Source organism: Aulonocara stuartgranti (genome assembly GCF_965226115.1).
Source record: "Aulonocara stuartgranti genome assembly, chromosome: 16".
NCBI classification, from domain to species: Eukaryota; Metazoa; Chordata; class Actinopteri; order Cichliformes; family Cichlidae; genus Aulonocara; species Aulonocara stuartgranti.
In genome coordinates, this window is record NC_138952.1 from 32379736 (window position 1) to 32397570 (window position 17835).

Here is a 17835-nt window from a genome sequence, read left to right on the forward strand (position 1 = left end):
ACTCTTGGAGTTTGTTCGAGTTCTCCATCTGGCGAATGAAATTGTGACCCAGTTTAATGTTGACTCTTGTTTGGCCTCAGTTGGCAGGCTTCGCTGAATGTTGGGTCACAGCTTCGTCCCACAGGCCAGTTTTCCTGGCAATCCCCCAACATGTAGATAATTATCAATTCTGCGTGACATTAATCCTTTAGGGAGGGAAGGAAATAAAGAGAATAAGAAAGAGATGAATTGTTGTTATATAATGGCAGACTTTTTTACATTTAGTTAACCTCCTCCTTGGGCAGGGAGATCAGAGAAGAGGAGGAGATGGGGAGGAGGATGAGTAAAATGAGGCCAGTGACACATAACGGGGGGTCCTCTGGCACCTGCTCATAAACCGTACAGTTAATGCCAAGAAAGGGACATCTCTCAACCCCTCTAAACAAGAGCCAGAGCAGCTCCGGTGGCCAAGGCAGACTGTGTGTATGCTCATGCATTAGTGTGTTTGCAGTGCAGTCGCGCAGCGCTGCTGTACTGCATCCATAATTAAGCCCAAGACATACCCATCAACAGGAATATAATTGGGCAGTGGCAGGGTGGAGGTGGTGGAGTGGAGGTGAGTGCTGCAAACTTTCAGAGAGAGAAGAAAGGATAAGAAGGAGGGAGCGAGAGAGAGAGAGAAAGCCATTTACATGCTAATGCTGTCCTCAGCCCTTCAAATGCCTCGTTGCGTGCTTTGCCCGCTACCCTCGAATAAGCTCCGGGCTGCCAAGCCAGTCGCCATGTTTACACAATAAACAAACAGCAATGAGGTTAAAGTCTTTTCATGCATCTTTTTGAGCGTGCCTACAGTATTAGCAACAGTGTGCTGTTGCGTAACTGTTGTAAGCGTCTGAAGGACTCAGCTGACTGATTTTCGGCCTCTTTTGTCATCACCGGACTTTTTTTTCCTTCTTGTTTTTGTTTCCTAGGCGACAGAATGGGCACCGGACGAGGAGACCAGGGGGTCCTGCCAGAGCAAAGGCAAAACAGAGGTAACCTCCATCACGCCCCCAATTACAACACTTCATGTCAGCACTGCCTGGCTTACAGAGAGGCCATTTTGATATCTTCTGGCTGTCGTGGCGAGGTCCTTGTGGGCCTCATGGGAGGGCTCTGTGCAGAGCAGCTATTTCAGACCCTTCAATCAAGTGTTGTTTTTCTTGCAGTGAAGAGAGAGGGCAAAAGGGAAGGGAAAGAAAATGTGCACAAGAGAGTCTTGGGTGAGACTCTCAAAAGGACCTCCTCTCAAACATATCTGATAACAATTGGTTCGATCAGTATTCCTGCTTCAATGATTTTTGTAAGAACTAATTGCACCACAGTTTTGTTTTGGGTTTTTTTTTCCTCTCACAGTGTCTATACAGTGAAGACTGATACCAAATATACAACAGGCTATCATTTTTCTTCGAAACCTGCATCACCGCAATTACCTCAGTCCTTAGCCGCAAAGACCAATAAATCCATTCTCAGCCTTTGTTAAAGCAGATTTGATTCTTTTTATTAAAACACATTCTTGCCTTATTGTAGAGCCTATGTCAGTGTCGCAGACAGGCTTCCATTCAGTTACAAACGAGTATTCATATTTCTGAACAATAGACTCACAAGAGCAAAAGCTGCACACTGAATTGCTTTGCTTTGATTGCATGCCAGGCCGGTACCCAAAGACTTGGTCCATTGTTCTTTTCAGCAACACGTCCAAGAGTATTTAGCTAACCACCTCAGCTTTTGCTCTACTTCAACTTTTCCAAAGTGTTCTCCCCCTTCCTTCTTCTCTGCAGACCGAATGTCAGAACTACGTCAGAGTCCTGCTGGTGAACAAGACGGAGGTCATAACGTGCGGAACCAATGCTTTCCAGCCGCGTTGTATCGCCAGAGAGGTAGTTATGTGTGTGTCCGGCTGTGCGGGTTTTGTCGAAACGCAATGAAAAGGCTGCAGATTTAACGCACCGCCCGTCTCGCTCCGTCTCTGTGCCCTGCATTCAGGTGGGCAACTTGAGCAGCGTGCTGGAGAGCGTGAATGGCGTGGCCCGCTGCCCGTACGACCCTCGTCACAACTCCACGGCGGTGGTGACAGAGAGCGGAGAGCTGTATGCCGCCACTGTTATCGATTTCTCCGGCCGTGACCCCGTCATATACCGGAGCTTGGGCGGCATGCCACCACTCCGGACTGCCCAGTACAACTCCAAATGGCTGAATGGTACAGAATCACTGCACGATCACACTGACGTCCTATTTGAGTGTCATTTATTTAAGTGTGTCTTTTTTTAACTGTGCTTCAGATAATGAGTATTTTCATCACCAATTAAAATTCTAGTTAATTACTTTGCTACTCAGTATTTTGTGAAATATGGCCACCAGAAATTCCCAAAAGGAGGAGGCGTTATTCAATTCTGTTACATAAATGTTGAATGAAAAAGCAGAGACGTGCAGAAAATGCTTATGCTGCAGAGCTGCGAGCTTGTGTTACTGGCGCTCTTGGGTTCATTTTAGAGCTTTTAAATCCTCCAATTTCAGGGGTGTGAGTTACAGGTTTGCTTGTGTTCGACTGAGTAAATGTTCCATTATATTTTTCTGTCAGAGTCCAGAAATCTAATCAAATAAAACTAGTAATCTGATCAGTAATCTGACCTGTTGAACCTGAGATAATCCACAGGGTTATACTGTGTCAAATAGAAAATACCTGCTGCTGTTTCTTTAAACATTTCTCAGGTCCTGTCTTGAGCGGCAGATGGGCTAAGTCGGCACTTTTGCTTCCAACACAATTCCCTCCTATGTTAGAGCCAAGATAGATCAATCCGGCATGCTTTTTTTTCAAAGGTCTACAAAGACAACTGTGATTGAAGTACTGTGTAGAACACAGAGTTACAGGTTAGGCATAGGAATTGGTGGGATTTACAGAATGGCGGGGAACATGAAATACTGTCAGTCCGTCTGGTGCTGGTGTCAGTAATCTCCCAGCTGCTGACACTGTGCCTTTTTTCCCTCTACTGTAAACATTAAAACACAATCTGACTCAAGCAGAAATGTAGCAGGACCGTCCACTGAAAAGCGCTGTCATCGAGTTTCTTTGATATGCAGCAGCACTGAGATAACTGGATGTGTTATATAAAGAACATGTGCGATTCTGGAAGTAAAGGTCAGATTCATTTTCAGTCTCACAGACAATGTCAGATGACTAACAGTTCTTTCAAAGCCTGGATGTATATTAAACTCTCTCCTGGTTTAATTATCTGTATAAAATACGAGCAGCCGTGTCAGAAAACGTCTTTCTTTATGTAATGAGGGCAGTGACTAATGACTATTTTCATTACTGCTTGATTCCGCCCTCTTATTTTCTCAGTTTTTCCACTGAACATTTGGCCTATTAAATGTCAGACAGATCACCAAAGTCCCAAACGGTGAATCTGTTTCGTGCAGTCGGAATAGCTTGTTTTGTCTGCTGGCTTTCGTGAAAGAGACGTGAAAGAGAGAAACGCAGCCAATCCATCATTTAGAGCTGATGGCGACTGATTGTCTTTCACTGTTAAAAAAATTAATAGTGTAAACTGTATTTCTTGCTGTAAGAATAGGAAAATGCTGTGCAACTAAAAGGTGGGTGAGTCTGATGGTGTGAGTGTGTGGTAGTGATAGCAGACAGATGAGAGAGTTGCAGGTCCGGGATGAGGATGAGAGGGAAGCGGGAAAGATTGAGGACTGAGGAGTCAGTGAGCGGTGTAATTATTCCTCACAGCAGGGAGAGGGTGAAATTACAACACACAGCATGCTTCGCCCCATCCCGGGGACTCCGCCTGTGTGTGCATGCAAGTGTGGGCTTGAACATGCATGTATGTATTTAGACTGTGTGCAAGCTCCACATGCTTCCACGTGTGCTTTATTGGCACAGGAAGAAAGCCTGTTGACGGGAAGTGAGCATAAAAAAAAAAAAAGATCGAGTGCACATCAGCATAATCACAGCTGGCTGCACGCACAGTGAAGCACACATGTCGCCCTCCACTCCGCCGGTCGAAGCCTGCTTTGCTTCATGGCTGATGCTATGAGTGTTATGGAGTTGTGTTCCCCGGTGAATTTGGGGTGTGAATGAAAATCTCATTTCCAGCTCTGAGCCTCTCCAGTTCAGCAGAACCAAAGGCGGGGAGGGGGTCCTGGATCTAATCAGTCTCTTCTCTTATTGGATTGGTTGCCTGCCAGGTGCTGACCAACTGTTTCCCATCATGCATCTGAATGTCACAAGGAGCTACATGCACAGTCTCCTGAGGAAAAAGTCCTAAGAAAATGCCTGCATGCTTCTCTCGGTTTCCTCACAGGTCTCATTGGTAGCCACATGTTTATTTATGTTTTTGCTATTAGCCTTCGACCTCCTCTCAGCTCTCGGAAAAATGTTTCTCGGCAGATCATTTTATTTATTAAGTGATAGTAAAAATCTTAATGACACTACAAATGCAAAGCAAATACTGAGCATGTCTCCAACTTTCTTTTTAAATCTGCTCCTGGCAAGAAGAGTATAGCATTAGTTCAGGTAGAGCAGTGTATTAGCCAGTTGGCATGAACTGCTTCTTTCATGCTTCCCTTTGAGTGGCTCAATCCTCAGCTGCTCATCTGCCAACTGACTTGTAACATCTAATCATATTCATAGACGCACACAAAGAACTTCATAGCCAGACTTATATTACTCTGCTGATACCTCTCCAATGCTCCAGCCGCTGCTCTTGGGCCAATGCTGTGGGCCTTGCAGAGCTTTATTCTTTGCACAGCAGGATTCTTGTTGCTACAGTTAGAGCCCCCTTAAAGCATTTTATTGCTGTTATGCAATCATTTCTTTATAAATCATGAATTTTTTTGCACAACTTTGTCAGACTATAATAAAATTAAAAGTTAAAGTGGATCCATTATAGTCATTTCCAGCTCCATATTTTTATCATGAGACTGTACTAGATAACATTTTCATAACTCGGTTCACAATAATTATTATGTATCTTATACTGGACCTTACTGCAGCCCCTCATTTCAACCTCTGTTTGAAACAAGCTGTTTTAGCACCCTTCTCACATCCTTTAACCCAGCTTTTTTCTTATTGGCTGCTCTTCACAAACAGAAGGATTGAATGGCAGGTGGGTGGAGCTTCTGTGCTCACATCCAGAGCAGGTTGTTTTCAGAATCCAAAGTAAGGATGAGTATAACTCTACTTTAGGTTTGAGCTCCGGATGAACCACAAACTCTATATTTCCTTCATCCAAACCAAATATTCCAGTAACCTAAAGCTGCATACACACATACTCACCCTCGGTCTGTGTGCTGTGTGTGCGCTCTTACTTTGTCTGCAAAGGAAAAAAAGGTTGGAAGTATAATCCTCAAGGACATATGTTTCCTCCAAATCTTATCTGGCAAAACAAATTAGTTTAGTACAAAACGGGTTTTTGCAGGAGATATATTCAGACATCTTTTGCCCACTCTTTTAGCAGCTAAGCCAGCTGAGAAGTGAGACATGTCAAAAAGACACAAAACGAACAGTTCTGTGTAAAAATGAAAACAGAGATCATCGGAGGCTTCTAACCTGCTTACAAAAGAGCTCGTCTGTCCCGTTGATGTAATTAAACTACCCGACATCACCCATCCCACCTGTGTTTAGCAGAGCATCTTTGCATTCCTGCAGCATCCCTTTGCTTGAATAATAAATAGCCGTGCACTTTCAGCAGTGATTGTGTTTGATCTAAGGCATCATGTGACGTTACTGGAGGCAGCTTTACTCCAGCACCCAACCAGCCTGCCAGATTGAACAATCTGTTTATCACTTAGCAGGGTACAGAGGGAAAAAACAAAACTCTGTTCATCACAGTTTGCACCCACGCAGCTTCAGTAATATTATGCAGAATCTGTCAGCTCCACCTGCCCTTTGCCTGACACACGTACAGTGCGCATAAACACAGGTACAGTATGTAAACACAGAACGACTCAAGCACACCGAATACACACACTTATCCCTTACATTAGCTCACCAGCTTTCATATAACAGTTCCTTAGCTTTAAAGGGAAAGTAGCACTAACACATTATGATGGTTTTGCAGTGTCAGTCACCCTGCAGGCATGGCAACTCTCACTTGTTCATCAGCACGCCTGTTTGCACCGATTAACAGTCTAAATGGGGGATCGGAGTTCATTACAGAGATCTTGACAAAGGTTTGACAAATCTTTTTGCCACCGCTGTAAACACTGTGATTACCTTTGGGTTTCATGTATAATAAAAATGCTAATAACAAGCTCTGTTTCTTTAATAGCATTCGTACTCGCCTTCGATTTGAAATACCAGCTGAGGATGAACTGATAAGAATCACAAGTAAATTTAATTTAACTCGATAAGTCGATTAGATCACCTGCTAAATTAGCCACCGCTGCTTTCCTCACATTCTCGCAGAGTAATTATGGCGGTCGGGGAGCGAGGTCTTTGGCACTCGCCGCCCCTTTAATAAAACTTGATTACAGCGTTGAAAAGTTGGGATCCCTCCTCCTGCTGATTGTGTCTTTCTTCTTTTGATACCACGGGAGCTTTGGTTTGTGCTCGGCCCAAACTGCCAGTTATTTTCATCACAGATGCTGTCGCTGTGTGTGGAGAAGCGGATTAGTTTTCTCCCTGCTTTGTGTAAAAATTACAATCTCTAAAAAGACTCGGTAGGCTCTGATGCACATTCCAACACGGCTGTTAACAGGTCATGTCCATCCTGTTTGTGCATGTGGAAGCTTGTGTGTGTGTTTGTAATCGCAGTATCTGCCTTTTACATTTTCATTATGTGTGTGCATGTGTCTGTGCAAATTAAGGTATTCTTCCATTCATGTTTTGCCCGTGTGAGTGTGCATGTGCCCGGATGTGCTATAAGTTACAATAAATGGGTCCCAAGGGAAAACAGCAGCAGCAGCAGTGTGTTTGATCATTTCTGCACATGAGCAGTGCTCATCTGAAAGAAGAAGAAAACACAGCGGTAGAAAACAAATCTTCAGCGTGATGCTCCGTGTCAAAACAGCCGTGTGGGTGTTAAGCTGGAAGTGTCGCAACAATTTAATCCTCTCATGAAAAACAAGACGTCTTCTACTTAGTGATCGTTAACAACCTCAGCTTTTTATTAACACTTATGAATGTTTTTCTGCAAAACCCTCAAAATACACTCATCACCTGTAAAAACAGGTCATTTCAATTATATGCAATACTAAAAACAACTTTTTTAGGTTTATTTTTATGCTACAAACTAGGATTGTAAAGTTTAGCGTTTCATTAAAAGTATCACACAAGAAACTACACTTGATGTGTCTGCACATGTCTCCGGCGTACATAAAGCCAAGACTGTCACCACGAGAAGATGCTGCAACAAAAAGAAAGTGAGTTTTCAAACGAGCCTGTCCTGTTAGATTTCTGCCAAACACAAATGTACAAGTCGAAGCGCCCTTTTCCCCCTGACAGCAGACAGCAGTAAATTAGTGTTTGGTGATGAGTCATTCGTGTCTAAAGAGTGACAGTAACGTCCCTCTTGTTCTGTGCCGTTTACCTGATAACCCACTGAGCAGAGAGGCCCATTAATCATTTTCTATGTGTCCCCACCCGCACCCCCCCTTTTCCCAGGCAATAAAAGCAGCGCGGACATGTAGTTAAACAGAAATCGCTCCATGGATTTACCATCAAAATATCAGACAGATTTATTAGTAACCGTTTTTTATCTGCTTCCTATCCCTCTCTGCGGCTTCTCCTCATTTACACATTTGACATTTAGGCTCCTTTTCCAGACCATCTCAAACTGGGGTGGCAGGAATTCAAACTTGTGCTTGCATTCAGTAATAAGGAGCAAAAGGGTCAAAGCAAACAGCATCTACAAGATAAATGCTGCAAATATTTCTGTGCTGCAGGAGTAGATGTAATGATCCCCTCTCCCCTTCTTCCCCCCCATAGAACCCCACTTTATCTCGGCCTACGACGTCGGCCTCTTCACCTTCTTCTTCCTGAGGGAGAATGCAGTGGAGCACGACTGCGGCAAGACGGTGTATTCCCGCGTGGCGAGGGTCTGCAAGAACGACATCGGCGGGCGATTTCTCTTGGAGGACACTTGGACCACGTTCATGAAGGCGAGGCTCAACTGCTCTCGCTCCGGGGAGATCCCCTTCTACTACAACGAGCTGCAGAGCACCTTCTACCTGCCCGAGCAAGACCTTATCTACGGCATCTTCACAACCAATGTGTGAGTGAGCTCGAGCGCGCACACTGCCCGCCCTGTTTGACACACACGATTTGTTTGGCTTTTTTGATGCAGTCGTAGGCATTTCTAGACGCCGAGAGAAAACCCGTGGCACGCGGCCATTTCATCACGGCTCTGTGTTTGAGGTAAAGCAGTGATGCTTGCAGACGTTTAGGGCGCTGAGTGCTGCACCTGCTGAATGCGGCGCCGCTCTCTAATAAAGTTCAACCACCTGCCTTTTGTTTACACACTTTGCACTCCACTTTTATTCCAATTTATTCGCGACCGAACTGTGAAGTGCTTTTTTTGTTGCAGCATAATTGAGGAAAATAGGCTGAAATAAGTCGAGGACGAAATTTTCAAACTTATTTTGATGTACAGACATTTCGATTGGGTGTCTTTGCTTTGTTTTCAGTATATGATGTCTACAGTCTGTGAACACGTGGGAAAAAATGTCATCCTGGGGGGGAAAACAGGTTTTACTTTAGACGAGGTTTCCATGTTTTTAGATCTAGTATTTAACCACATTACATAACAGTTTATCTTTAAAAGCAGGCAAAAGAGATTAGTCGTTTCAAAGAGCTCATGTGCAATCTCGATTTTCCTCCCCAAGCAATATATTATTAGCTTTATTATCAGTGTTCACATTTTTTTAAACACCCCAAGTTAACAGCCCACCAAAGAGTCTGTTCTTTCAAAAAAATGCACATTAATGGCAGAGAAAATACTTTTCTGGCATTTACTATCTAAATCAATTCAGCCTGTGCAAATGTGGGTATGAGCCTGCTGCTCAGCCGGTGTTTGCAGGTGGATTACTAAAGGAGCGTAAAATCTAAAAAAGACACAAAATAACCCAAAAGACACACAGAATGACCACAGATTCATTGAAAGGGATCGTATGTCTGCGTCCCAGGGCTCATTTCATCAGCATTTGTCTCTTATGTATCTAGTGTGACAGCATCAATATTCCTCTTTGTATCATAAAGCATAAAATTACTGTAATGCAACACTTACCCATGCATTCCTCCTCAATGTTGCCCTCGCTGTTGAATAGAAAGGATGAACAACCCCACCAAAACAAGCTGCAGCTGTGCTGAAGAGCCCTTTCAACAGCAACAAGAATATTAATAAGGGAACACTGGCGCACACACCGTAGCACTTGAACTTCTCCTCATTTAGGCCTCAGATTTCGTCACTTCATAAGGTTTGTTACTGCAACATTTTCCTGCCTGTATAGAGAGACAATTTTCCAAAGTTTGAGCCACCCCGCTGCTGCTAATGATCAGTGCGGATGCACACAGCTCTCTGCCGAGCTGGATACACAGATTGACTCATACTCTCTCTGGTGTGTTTGATTGCTCCAGGTGGGGGTGTAACACACTTCATTACAGAGAGGAAACAAAAGTGTGTACATTGGAGATTATTTTGCGGCTTTTATGTTTAGTAAAAGTGTAATTGTGTCACACTCTGCTCTAATTAGAGGGTAGCAGCAAGCGCACAGCAGCTTGGTCACTCTGTTTAACACAGTAGTCCAAGAAAAGATGTCAAGGAGACATGTACATCAATATAAATTATAGCTTGGGCCTTTTTTATGTCTGCAATCCTTTAATGTGTGTTGCAGATGTGGCTCAAGTGGTAGAGTGGGGCATCTACCAATCGAAAGGTCAGTGGCTCCGTCTCAGGCTCCTCCAGTCCAGCTGTCGAAATATCCCTGGGCACGATACTGAACCCCAAATTGCCCCCAATGCATCCATCGGAATATGAGTGTCTGTATGGATGTTAGATTAAAAGTGCTCTGTGTGTTTGTGTGTGAGATTCAGAGACTTAAAGTAAGTGCTTTAAGTGCTCAAATTGAGTTGAAGGGTGCCAAATAAGTACCATTCCATTTATCTGTGACTGCATTTATTTTGAAGTATATTTAAACAGCATGTATCTCTCTCTGCACCTAGGTTCTGCAAATTATCTCAGCACATTCGTACCCTTCAATGAATTTTGACTTTTCCTTTTAAGACTTCCCTCGGGACAAATTTTGAACCTTGCATGAGATTGAGTAACTAAACACACTGAAGAATAAAGGATGAATCAAAACTAAAAACCAAGACAACACTTTCTTTCTCACTTGTGAGAAAACACTACATATACATCTACCGTTGAGTCATGAAATGCTCTTTTCCACAGTGACAAGGAAGTATGTAGCAGATGCCAAGGATGCTGCGTACATAACCTTTCTTTTTAAATTTGGAAAGTCGAATCTGAAGCCACCCAGTCCACCACTTGAGTCAAAGTCATGTGAAACTATTAAGACTTGGCGATAAACCTTGCAAGCGTGGCAAAACAATCTCTTGAACTGTACATGCACTTTGTGCCTGCGTGCGTGTAAGGTGTGCCTTTGTGTGTGTGAGGAGCCATGGCTGATGCTATTCAGATGTATTCTGAGTACTGTCAGGGGAGAAGTTGAATCCTGCCTCTCACCTTCTGCTCTCTCACCTGTTAAGCCGCCGGCAGTTGACACTGCATTGCTGCTTCCCATCAGCCTGCAGCCATTTTTGGTGATAGATGGGAAGAGCGTGAGAGAGCAGGAAATGGCCGAGAGACAAAAGAAATGAAAAGCCAGGGGGATAAAGAAAGAGAGGAGGAGATAGAGAAATGAGAAGAGGTAATGAGAAAAATCATTAAGCTCCAAGCTTTTGTCTTTCTCCCATTGTCTCCTCCTTCAATTCTGAAGCGACTTGCCGGTCCACCCTCCAAAACTGCTTCGCTCTTTGGGGCTGGATATGTTAATGCAATCACCACCAACACTGCCTCCATCTGTCTGGCCTAAATTGAGCAGACTCACAGCTGCTCCCAGGAGTTTGGGGCTGTAAAACAAAACAGGAAGAGCTGGAACGGAGCACTTATACCCTCTGTCTGCCTGGGCCGGCTCTCGGTACTATAAATCCACCTCCTCCCTCTCTTTGTGACCGTCTTGGTTTATCCCTTGGTCACTTTAGGTTGATGTTTGGCAGACAAAACCTACAATTTCGGTCGTCGGTGAAGTTGTTCATCAAGAAATAACAGTCACAAAGTTTTGTTCTCGCAAAATTCAAAGGCGCTGCTTTGTGAAATGAGCATTTTGAAGACTTCTCTCAATTTTTCTAGATCAAACGATTAAAAAAGGGAGGCGCTGATTTTTGTATTACACTGCAAAGAATGCTGCTGTGTATAAACGGATTTAAAACATAATGGTTTTCATCCCTGTTACTCAATCTCTACACAGCCCACTAAGCAAAAGCAGCTCCCTAACAGAGCATCAGCAACCTCTTTGATCCTCCCCCCTTTTGTCTGTGCAGTGCTGAGTGTGGGTATCCTACTTTTTGGGCAGTAAAGTACATTTCCCCTCATGATTTTATGGATACAGAGTGAGAAAAATAGGATTTGTTAAGTAGCTTACATGGACAGTTGTATGCTTTAAACAGAAATGTGTGTTTTTTGCTGCGGTGCATGTTCATACCACAGGGAGAGCGTTCTGGTAGAGCATTCAGTCTGCACAGAGCCTTTTAGTTTGGACGCTTCCTTCCTCATCTGCTCTTTGCAGCTTGATGAGCTCCCTTCAGAAGCAGACACAGCACAGCTTTTTAGCAATGCTTCCAAAATGCCTTCAGCAGCCACAGTTAGTGAGACAGTTGCCCTCCGTGGCACTACAACTCCTGTGCTGACACACGTTTAAGCCTCATTGCAGTTTCCAACTGGAAGCCAAAGTAAACTTTATGTTAGCATGATGATATTACCAGTTTATTGTTTTTTTCTGATTTTGGTTGGTTTGTAAAACCGTTGATGATTGAGCCATGAATTCACATCAGGTAATTAGAGAAAAAAACAAAGAAAAAAAAAGCCACCACCGTCCAACAGAGCGCGTCAAGCTGTGAGGAAGGTTTTAGCATTCCATCAGAATAAGGACACTTAAGTCCTAAGAGCACAGCCAGGTCTTTTAATTAACTCAGGTTCCTTATTGGCAAGGTCCTTCTGCGCAGTGATTCTCCCGCTGAGGTGTCTAACCTGCCATTACTAACTAATTATGAGCCTCCTTATCTATTTCTAGGTGACTTCACTGACCCCCTCCACTTCTCCCGTTCTTGGAGGGGTCTCATATTGGAGAGGTTAGCAGGGGGATATGGAGTACTGCAACAAATGGTCCATTAATTGATTAGTGTGTAATTTGTGTAAGTGATTTATCTATTAAGTAACTTATGAGGCAAAAGTGCAGAACATTTGATGTCTTCAGCTTTCTAAATGAAATGATCTGCTGTATATCTCTCTAAACTCTGTGCATTTGGGTTTTAGATCAGTGGAAAGAACAAAATTAATCATTGCACTGATGCACTGATGCCCGACTTCCACTGTTCACACGATGGATATTTTTTCAGTCTTTTGAAAAATGGACTAATCTGAGCTTTTAGGCCGGATTAAGTGTTATCTTTGCATGCAACTAATGTGAATGGAATTGATGTAGAGATTTCTTTAGGTCTAGATTGTACTACAGACAAGCAGGTTCACGCTACAGTGTCCAGACTGCCTCGTTCAAAGGCAGATTTAGCAGAGCGATGAGTTTATTTTGGGAAAGTTATATAAATTGTTGGACACGTATCCTTCGAATTTGACAGTGGAAAGCGGTGCAAATAGATCTTTAACTCCGACTTGTAACTTCCACAAATACTAATTTCATTAGAGGATAAATGATCTCTAGCTTCAGCCACAATAGTTACTTGGCGCGTCATACTTTTAGTGCAAGTCACACTCACTGAGACATACCCCTGACTTACTCACAGAACACCTAGGGACCCTGAGAGCCCTCCTATCCTTGGAAAATATGTGACTGACTTCAAGCCAGATCAGATTTGACGTGTACGATAAATGATATTCTGGGCAGCCGAGTGAGACAAGCCACATAACTACCATATTTCTGATTTTACACAATGTTCTCTTCCCGTCACATCACTGACATCCAATCTACCTTGAAATGAACTGGGAGCCCATCTTGAAGACTGGGCCTGATCTGAATACAGCTTCACGGACTCTTCTGCTTCTGTATTTCCACTATTTATGTTACAGCTTTCACACAAACACACATTTTTATTAACATTTTCTTTACTTTCTCTAATTTTTTGACCCGTTTGATTCACCACGCAGCAAATATAGGTCACATTTTTAAGAGATGAAACCCCCCACCGAGGTTCAATTGTGTGTCAGATTGTTATTGTCGTCGCTGGGATTTTTTTTGTGATGTCTCCAATCTAACACCTGGATTTTTGTGCAACCTATTGAACTCGTGGCATTGTTTTATTGTTTAGTGTAGGTGTTGCTGACTCAGTCTGCCTCTGAATGTGACTGTTTCGGGGCAAAGCTGTTGCTTTTGCTGGCGTATTGTTGTGCAGTATAAAAATATGTATGGATAATCCTGGCAGCCTCTGTTCAATTTCTGGTCCCTGCAGCCATGTAGCTGTGCTGAGTGGGCCCTTTTCCTTTTTTGCTGCGATGCAGGTATTCGACGAGGTTGAAACATTGGCCTTAATGTGGTTTGAGCTGTACCCTTCCTCACACAAAACGAGGTTAGGTGCATTAGCTAAAAAGCTGGGGATTCTGATGTGTGTTAGCGCTGCACGTGCATTTTGCTTGTCAAATCTTTTTTTTTTTTTAATGCAGCAAGTTAAAAACAGACTCACTAGGGACACAGTTCGACCAGTCAGGTGATGCTACCAGGAAAAAAAATGTTTAGTAAGAAAAAGGAAGCTCACAAACAAAACGAACGTGCAGCAGCAGCTGTGCCACCTCCAAACTAAAAAGATAAGATTATCAGGTGAGATGCATATAAGCCTCTTGTGTTTACCAGACACTCTCTGGTGTTCTGATCTTTGCTGATTGTGGTTTGCAGGGAGCCATGAAACCAGGCTGAGCGAGGAGTTCATTACTTTCCTTACACCTTTTTTTTTTTTTTTTTTTTTTTATTTGAACTGATCTTGGAAAAGTGCCACGGCATCTGCAGAATTAAGTTTTCAGTTCCTTCAGTTTTACTTGAAGGATAAAGCCTTCGTTTTTGCTATGTCTTTCTTATTGGCAGCAAGTCTTGAGAAGGCATGACAACTGGCAATGTGTTAATATAGTTTCCTTTTTAATTTCCTTAAACAGCTGGCCCTGCAGTTTTTTTTTAGCAGTAAACAGAGGAGTTGTTGGACTATTTTCAGCAGTGCATTAATTCACATTGGGTGATATAATGAGTATCTCTGGCAGCACGACCATGTTTAGGGGCCTGGAGTTAAACTTAACTGCAGTGTGTTTATTGCACTAAAGACATCTTTTTGTGATCTGAATCTTGTGGTTTTACCAAGCTTTGGATCCACATACAGTCCATGCCAAGTCATTGTGATGTTAACAAACCGGTTTGACATGATTTAAGCTTTGTGACATGGCGTGTTATCCTGTTGATAGCAGCCATCAGGAGATGAATACACTGTTTTCAGTGTATTTTCTGTGTTTGTTGTAATGAGTTGTTATTTGACTGACTGTTTGAGGCAGTCTGGCCATTCTCCTCTGACCTCTGTAATCAAAAAGGGATCTGAGACATCCAGCGCACTGGATATTTTCTCTTTCCCATCTAATTCTCTGTAAACCTTGAAGATGGTTGTCTAAGAAAACCCCTTGAGATCAGCAGTTTCTGAAACAACCATACCATGTTCAAAGTCTCCTAAATCACCTCTCTTCCGCATTCTGATGCATGATTTGAACTTTATAGGTTGTGTTGATCATGTCTACATTCCTTAAACATGTTAATACCATGTGACTGGTTGATTAGATATTTATGTTAACACATGTACCAAATAAAATGCTCTGTGATAGTAAAATATCAGCAAATTGAGTCATTATGTAAAATAGCAATAACTCAGTATTAAAAAATTAAAGAACTTGACCTTTTAAACATTTTATACAGATACGTTGTGTCATTATCATTACTGATGCACTTATGAATAAGCAGTACTTTGATGCTGCACCAAGAGATGACTCATTTTAGCTGCAGATAAAAACAGGCAGTTTAACCCTCTCAGGCTCAAATTAAGTTTTTGTTGCTAATGCACAAAAGAATACCTGCAGTGGTACTTCTCAGTAAAAAAAAACCTCATAAAATATGTATGTGGGGTAATCAGGTTGTTAGCTTTTAACTGTTGCAAATCTGCAACGCCTGCCTTGAGAGGGTTAATAAAAATAGAAATATATAGTACGACTGTAAAAATACAGCACTGCAAAATCAGCGCCAAGTAGCTACAAAACATGTTATATATTGGTTTGGAGAGTGTTCAATAATCAGTGGATATGGAGGTAATGCATATCTAACAGAGAGGCAGAGCCTCGTCAACCTGATCTTTCTTATTCTGCCTTCTCTTTCGAACTCCTTCCATTTCTGATGCTCTGCAAAAAGCCACACACCTGCAGGGGAGCACAGTAAAAACCATACAATGAAAAATCCAGAGAAACACATATCGTGTGTAGCATTAAATTAAATTGGTTCAAACTGGAGTAAAGAAATCGGACAGAGAGTGATGGACATGGATACATTCTGTAAAATAAGACAGGGAATTAAAGGGACAACCAGTGAGAGGATGAGGCTGCTGGAATGAGATGAATCACTTGAAGAAGTAACTTCACTCATATTGACAGTAATCATTGTGGTGCCGGGCCTCGGAGAGTGGCAAAGCAGCGGCGGCAAACAGCATAGCAGATGTCAAACAGCTTTTCAATCACTTTCCCGGGCTTTTAAGCAGGCTCAAAACATATGGGTTGCATCCATTAGTGCAATAGGCTGCAGTCCTTTCACTGCACCCTTTTGCTCTGCTCTCTTGGCATTACCTCTCAAATAACCTGGACGATGTCAGGCTTTCTGTGACCGAATGCAGCTTTAATGCAAGCTGTAGCTACGGTACGACCACGGAGCCACAGTTTAACTTTCTATTATGTCAAACTGTGTAGTTGTGCCTGTGTGAATGTGCAAACTGTTGTGGCTATATCCCTCAGTGACTGCAGCGCATTTGCCTGTGGTTTCCTCCAGTTGGGGTTTGGTTACTGCTGGCTCACCACAGCGGCTCACTCTGCTTTACACATTTTCTCTCTGCCTCCCTGCCACTCTTTTCTCTACCAGAGCCATTGGAAAAGAAAAAAGGAAAAAAAACCCCAGAAAAAGTCCTTTACTGAAGTGTGCAGGCTGTTTTCCTCAATGGCCTTTGAGTCAGTCAATGAGCCACCTGTTTGGCTTCTCCCAATGTTTAGTCAGAACTCATTTGGAGCTGCACAGCACTTTGCTTCCCTGCGGTAATGACAGAACGCATTAGTTATTTCACTGCCCTGAACTGGACCACTGAGAAAGTAGTATTCAATGCAAAAATCAACAGAAGAAACCAGCACTCTCCCAGCAGACCTTAGAAACAACTCTGAGGTAAGAATGGTAACTTAAATGCACTTTAGAACAGCACACAGCAACACTACATATGAGCGGGCGTAGGGAGGTTTGGGGTCTTCACTCACCCCGGTTCTGTTAGCCGTCAGGGCTGGGGGGCTAGGAGGAGGTGCTGGCCGTCAGATTGGGGTCCGGGATGCGGGGCCTCCCTGCTACTGCAGATAAGGAGGCGGTCCGCTTGCCTCCACCCCAGAGAGAAGGGTTACATCTCCTGGGTCTAGGTGTGGCTTGCCCCTCTGGGGGCGGGGGTACCTGGACCTGGGATATAGAAAATGTTTGGGGAGTGCGACTGTCTGTGCAGTGTCTATTTGTGTCTGTCTACACGTTGGGTGAGTGCCGAGTATTTGGTTGTGTATATGGGGGTGGGAATGCACGTCTGTGTCCGTGTGCGCCTGTTCGTCTGTGTCTATATGTCAGGTTGGGTCTTAGACTCAACCTCTCTGGGTACATCTCAGGCCCTCTAAAGTACGGAGGCCTATCTCCCCTCACCACACTCCCTGCCGGTGGCTGATGCCCTCAGACGTTGGTGTGTTGGTAGTTCTTGTCGACTGGGGCTGGGCGCTCATGTATGTACCGGCTCACTCCTGGTGGCCGATTGGCGGGGCCAGGCGCCTGTGGCCCGCCTGGGCCCCTTCCAGGGGGTGGGGTGCCCTCAGGCCTCTGGGCCTGAAGCTCGGTCCTCTCTGGCACAGCTGGCTGCCGGCAGAGCCCGCGGGCACGCCACTGCAACCCCCTCTGGCCTCTGCTCCGTAGCTGCTGGGTGACCTCTCGTTTGGGGCTCTACTCAGCTCTTCCCAGGAGGGTGGCACGGTTCCCCCCCTTTTTGGTGGTCCTCCTCGGGTCCTTGTACTCTGGGGCCTCTGGATGTCTGGGGCCTGGATCTCCTCCATACCTGCTTCATACCCTGGTGGACGGGGCTGTGGCTCCCCACACTCCCTAGCAGATCGTTACATGGAGAAACCTTTGGAATACAAGCATGCTGATCCACACAGGTATGCACACAGGTGTACACAGACGCGGACTACATCTTTCTTGGCTGCTGCCTCAAAGCACATTGTGCGCTGTTTATCTTGCGTGCTGCACAATATCGTTTAATATTTAGTATCTACTGTTATCTACTGC

The 17835-nt window shown here is 43.9% G+C and overlaps 1 protein-coding gene across 10 annotated transcripts in view; it reads left to right on the forward strand.

Moving 5' to 3' along the window:
• Positions 1–17835, forward strand: part of sema5ba (sema domain, seven thrombospondin repeats (type 1 and type 1-like), transmembrane domain (TM) and short cytoplasmic domain, (semaphorin) 5Ba) — a 194935-nt gene that overhangs the window by 130775 nt on the left and 46325 nt on the right. For all 10 annotated transcript variants that reach the window (XM_082507351.1, XM_082507358.1, XM_082507356.1 and 7 more), the window contains 4 exons: positions 951–1013; positions 1800–1898; positions 2005–2218; positions 7952–8237. In XM_082507351.1, the coding sequence (XP_082363477.1) occupies positions 951–1013; positions 1800–1898; positions 2005–2218; positions 7952–8237 (662 nt within the window). The remainder of the gene's footprint in view (positions 1–950; positions 1014–1799; positions 1899–2004; positions 2219–7951; positions 8238–17835) is intronic.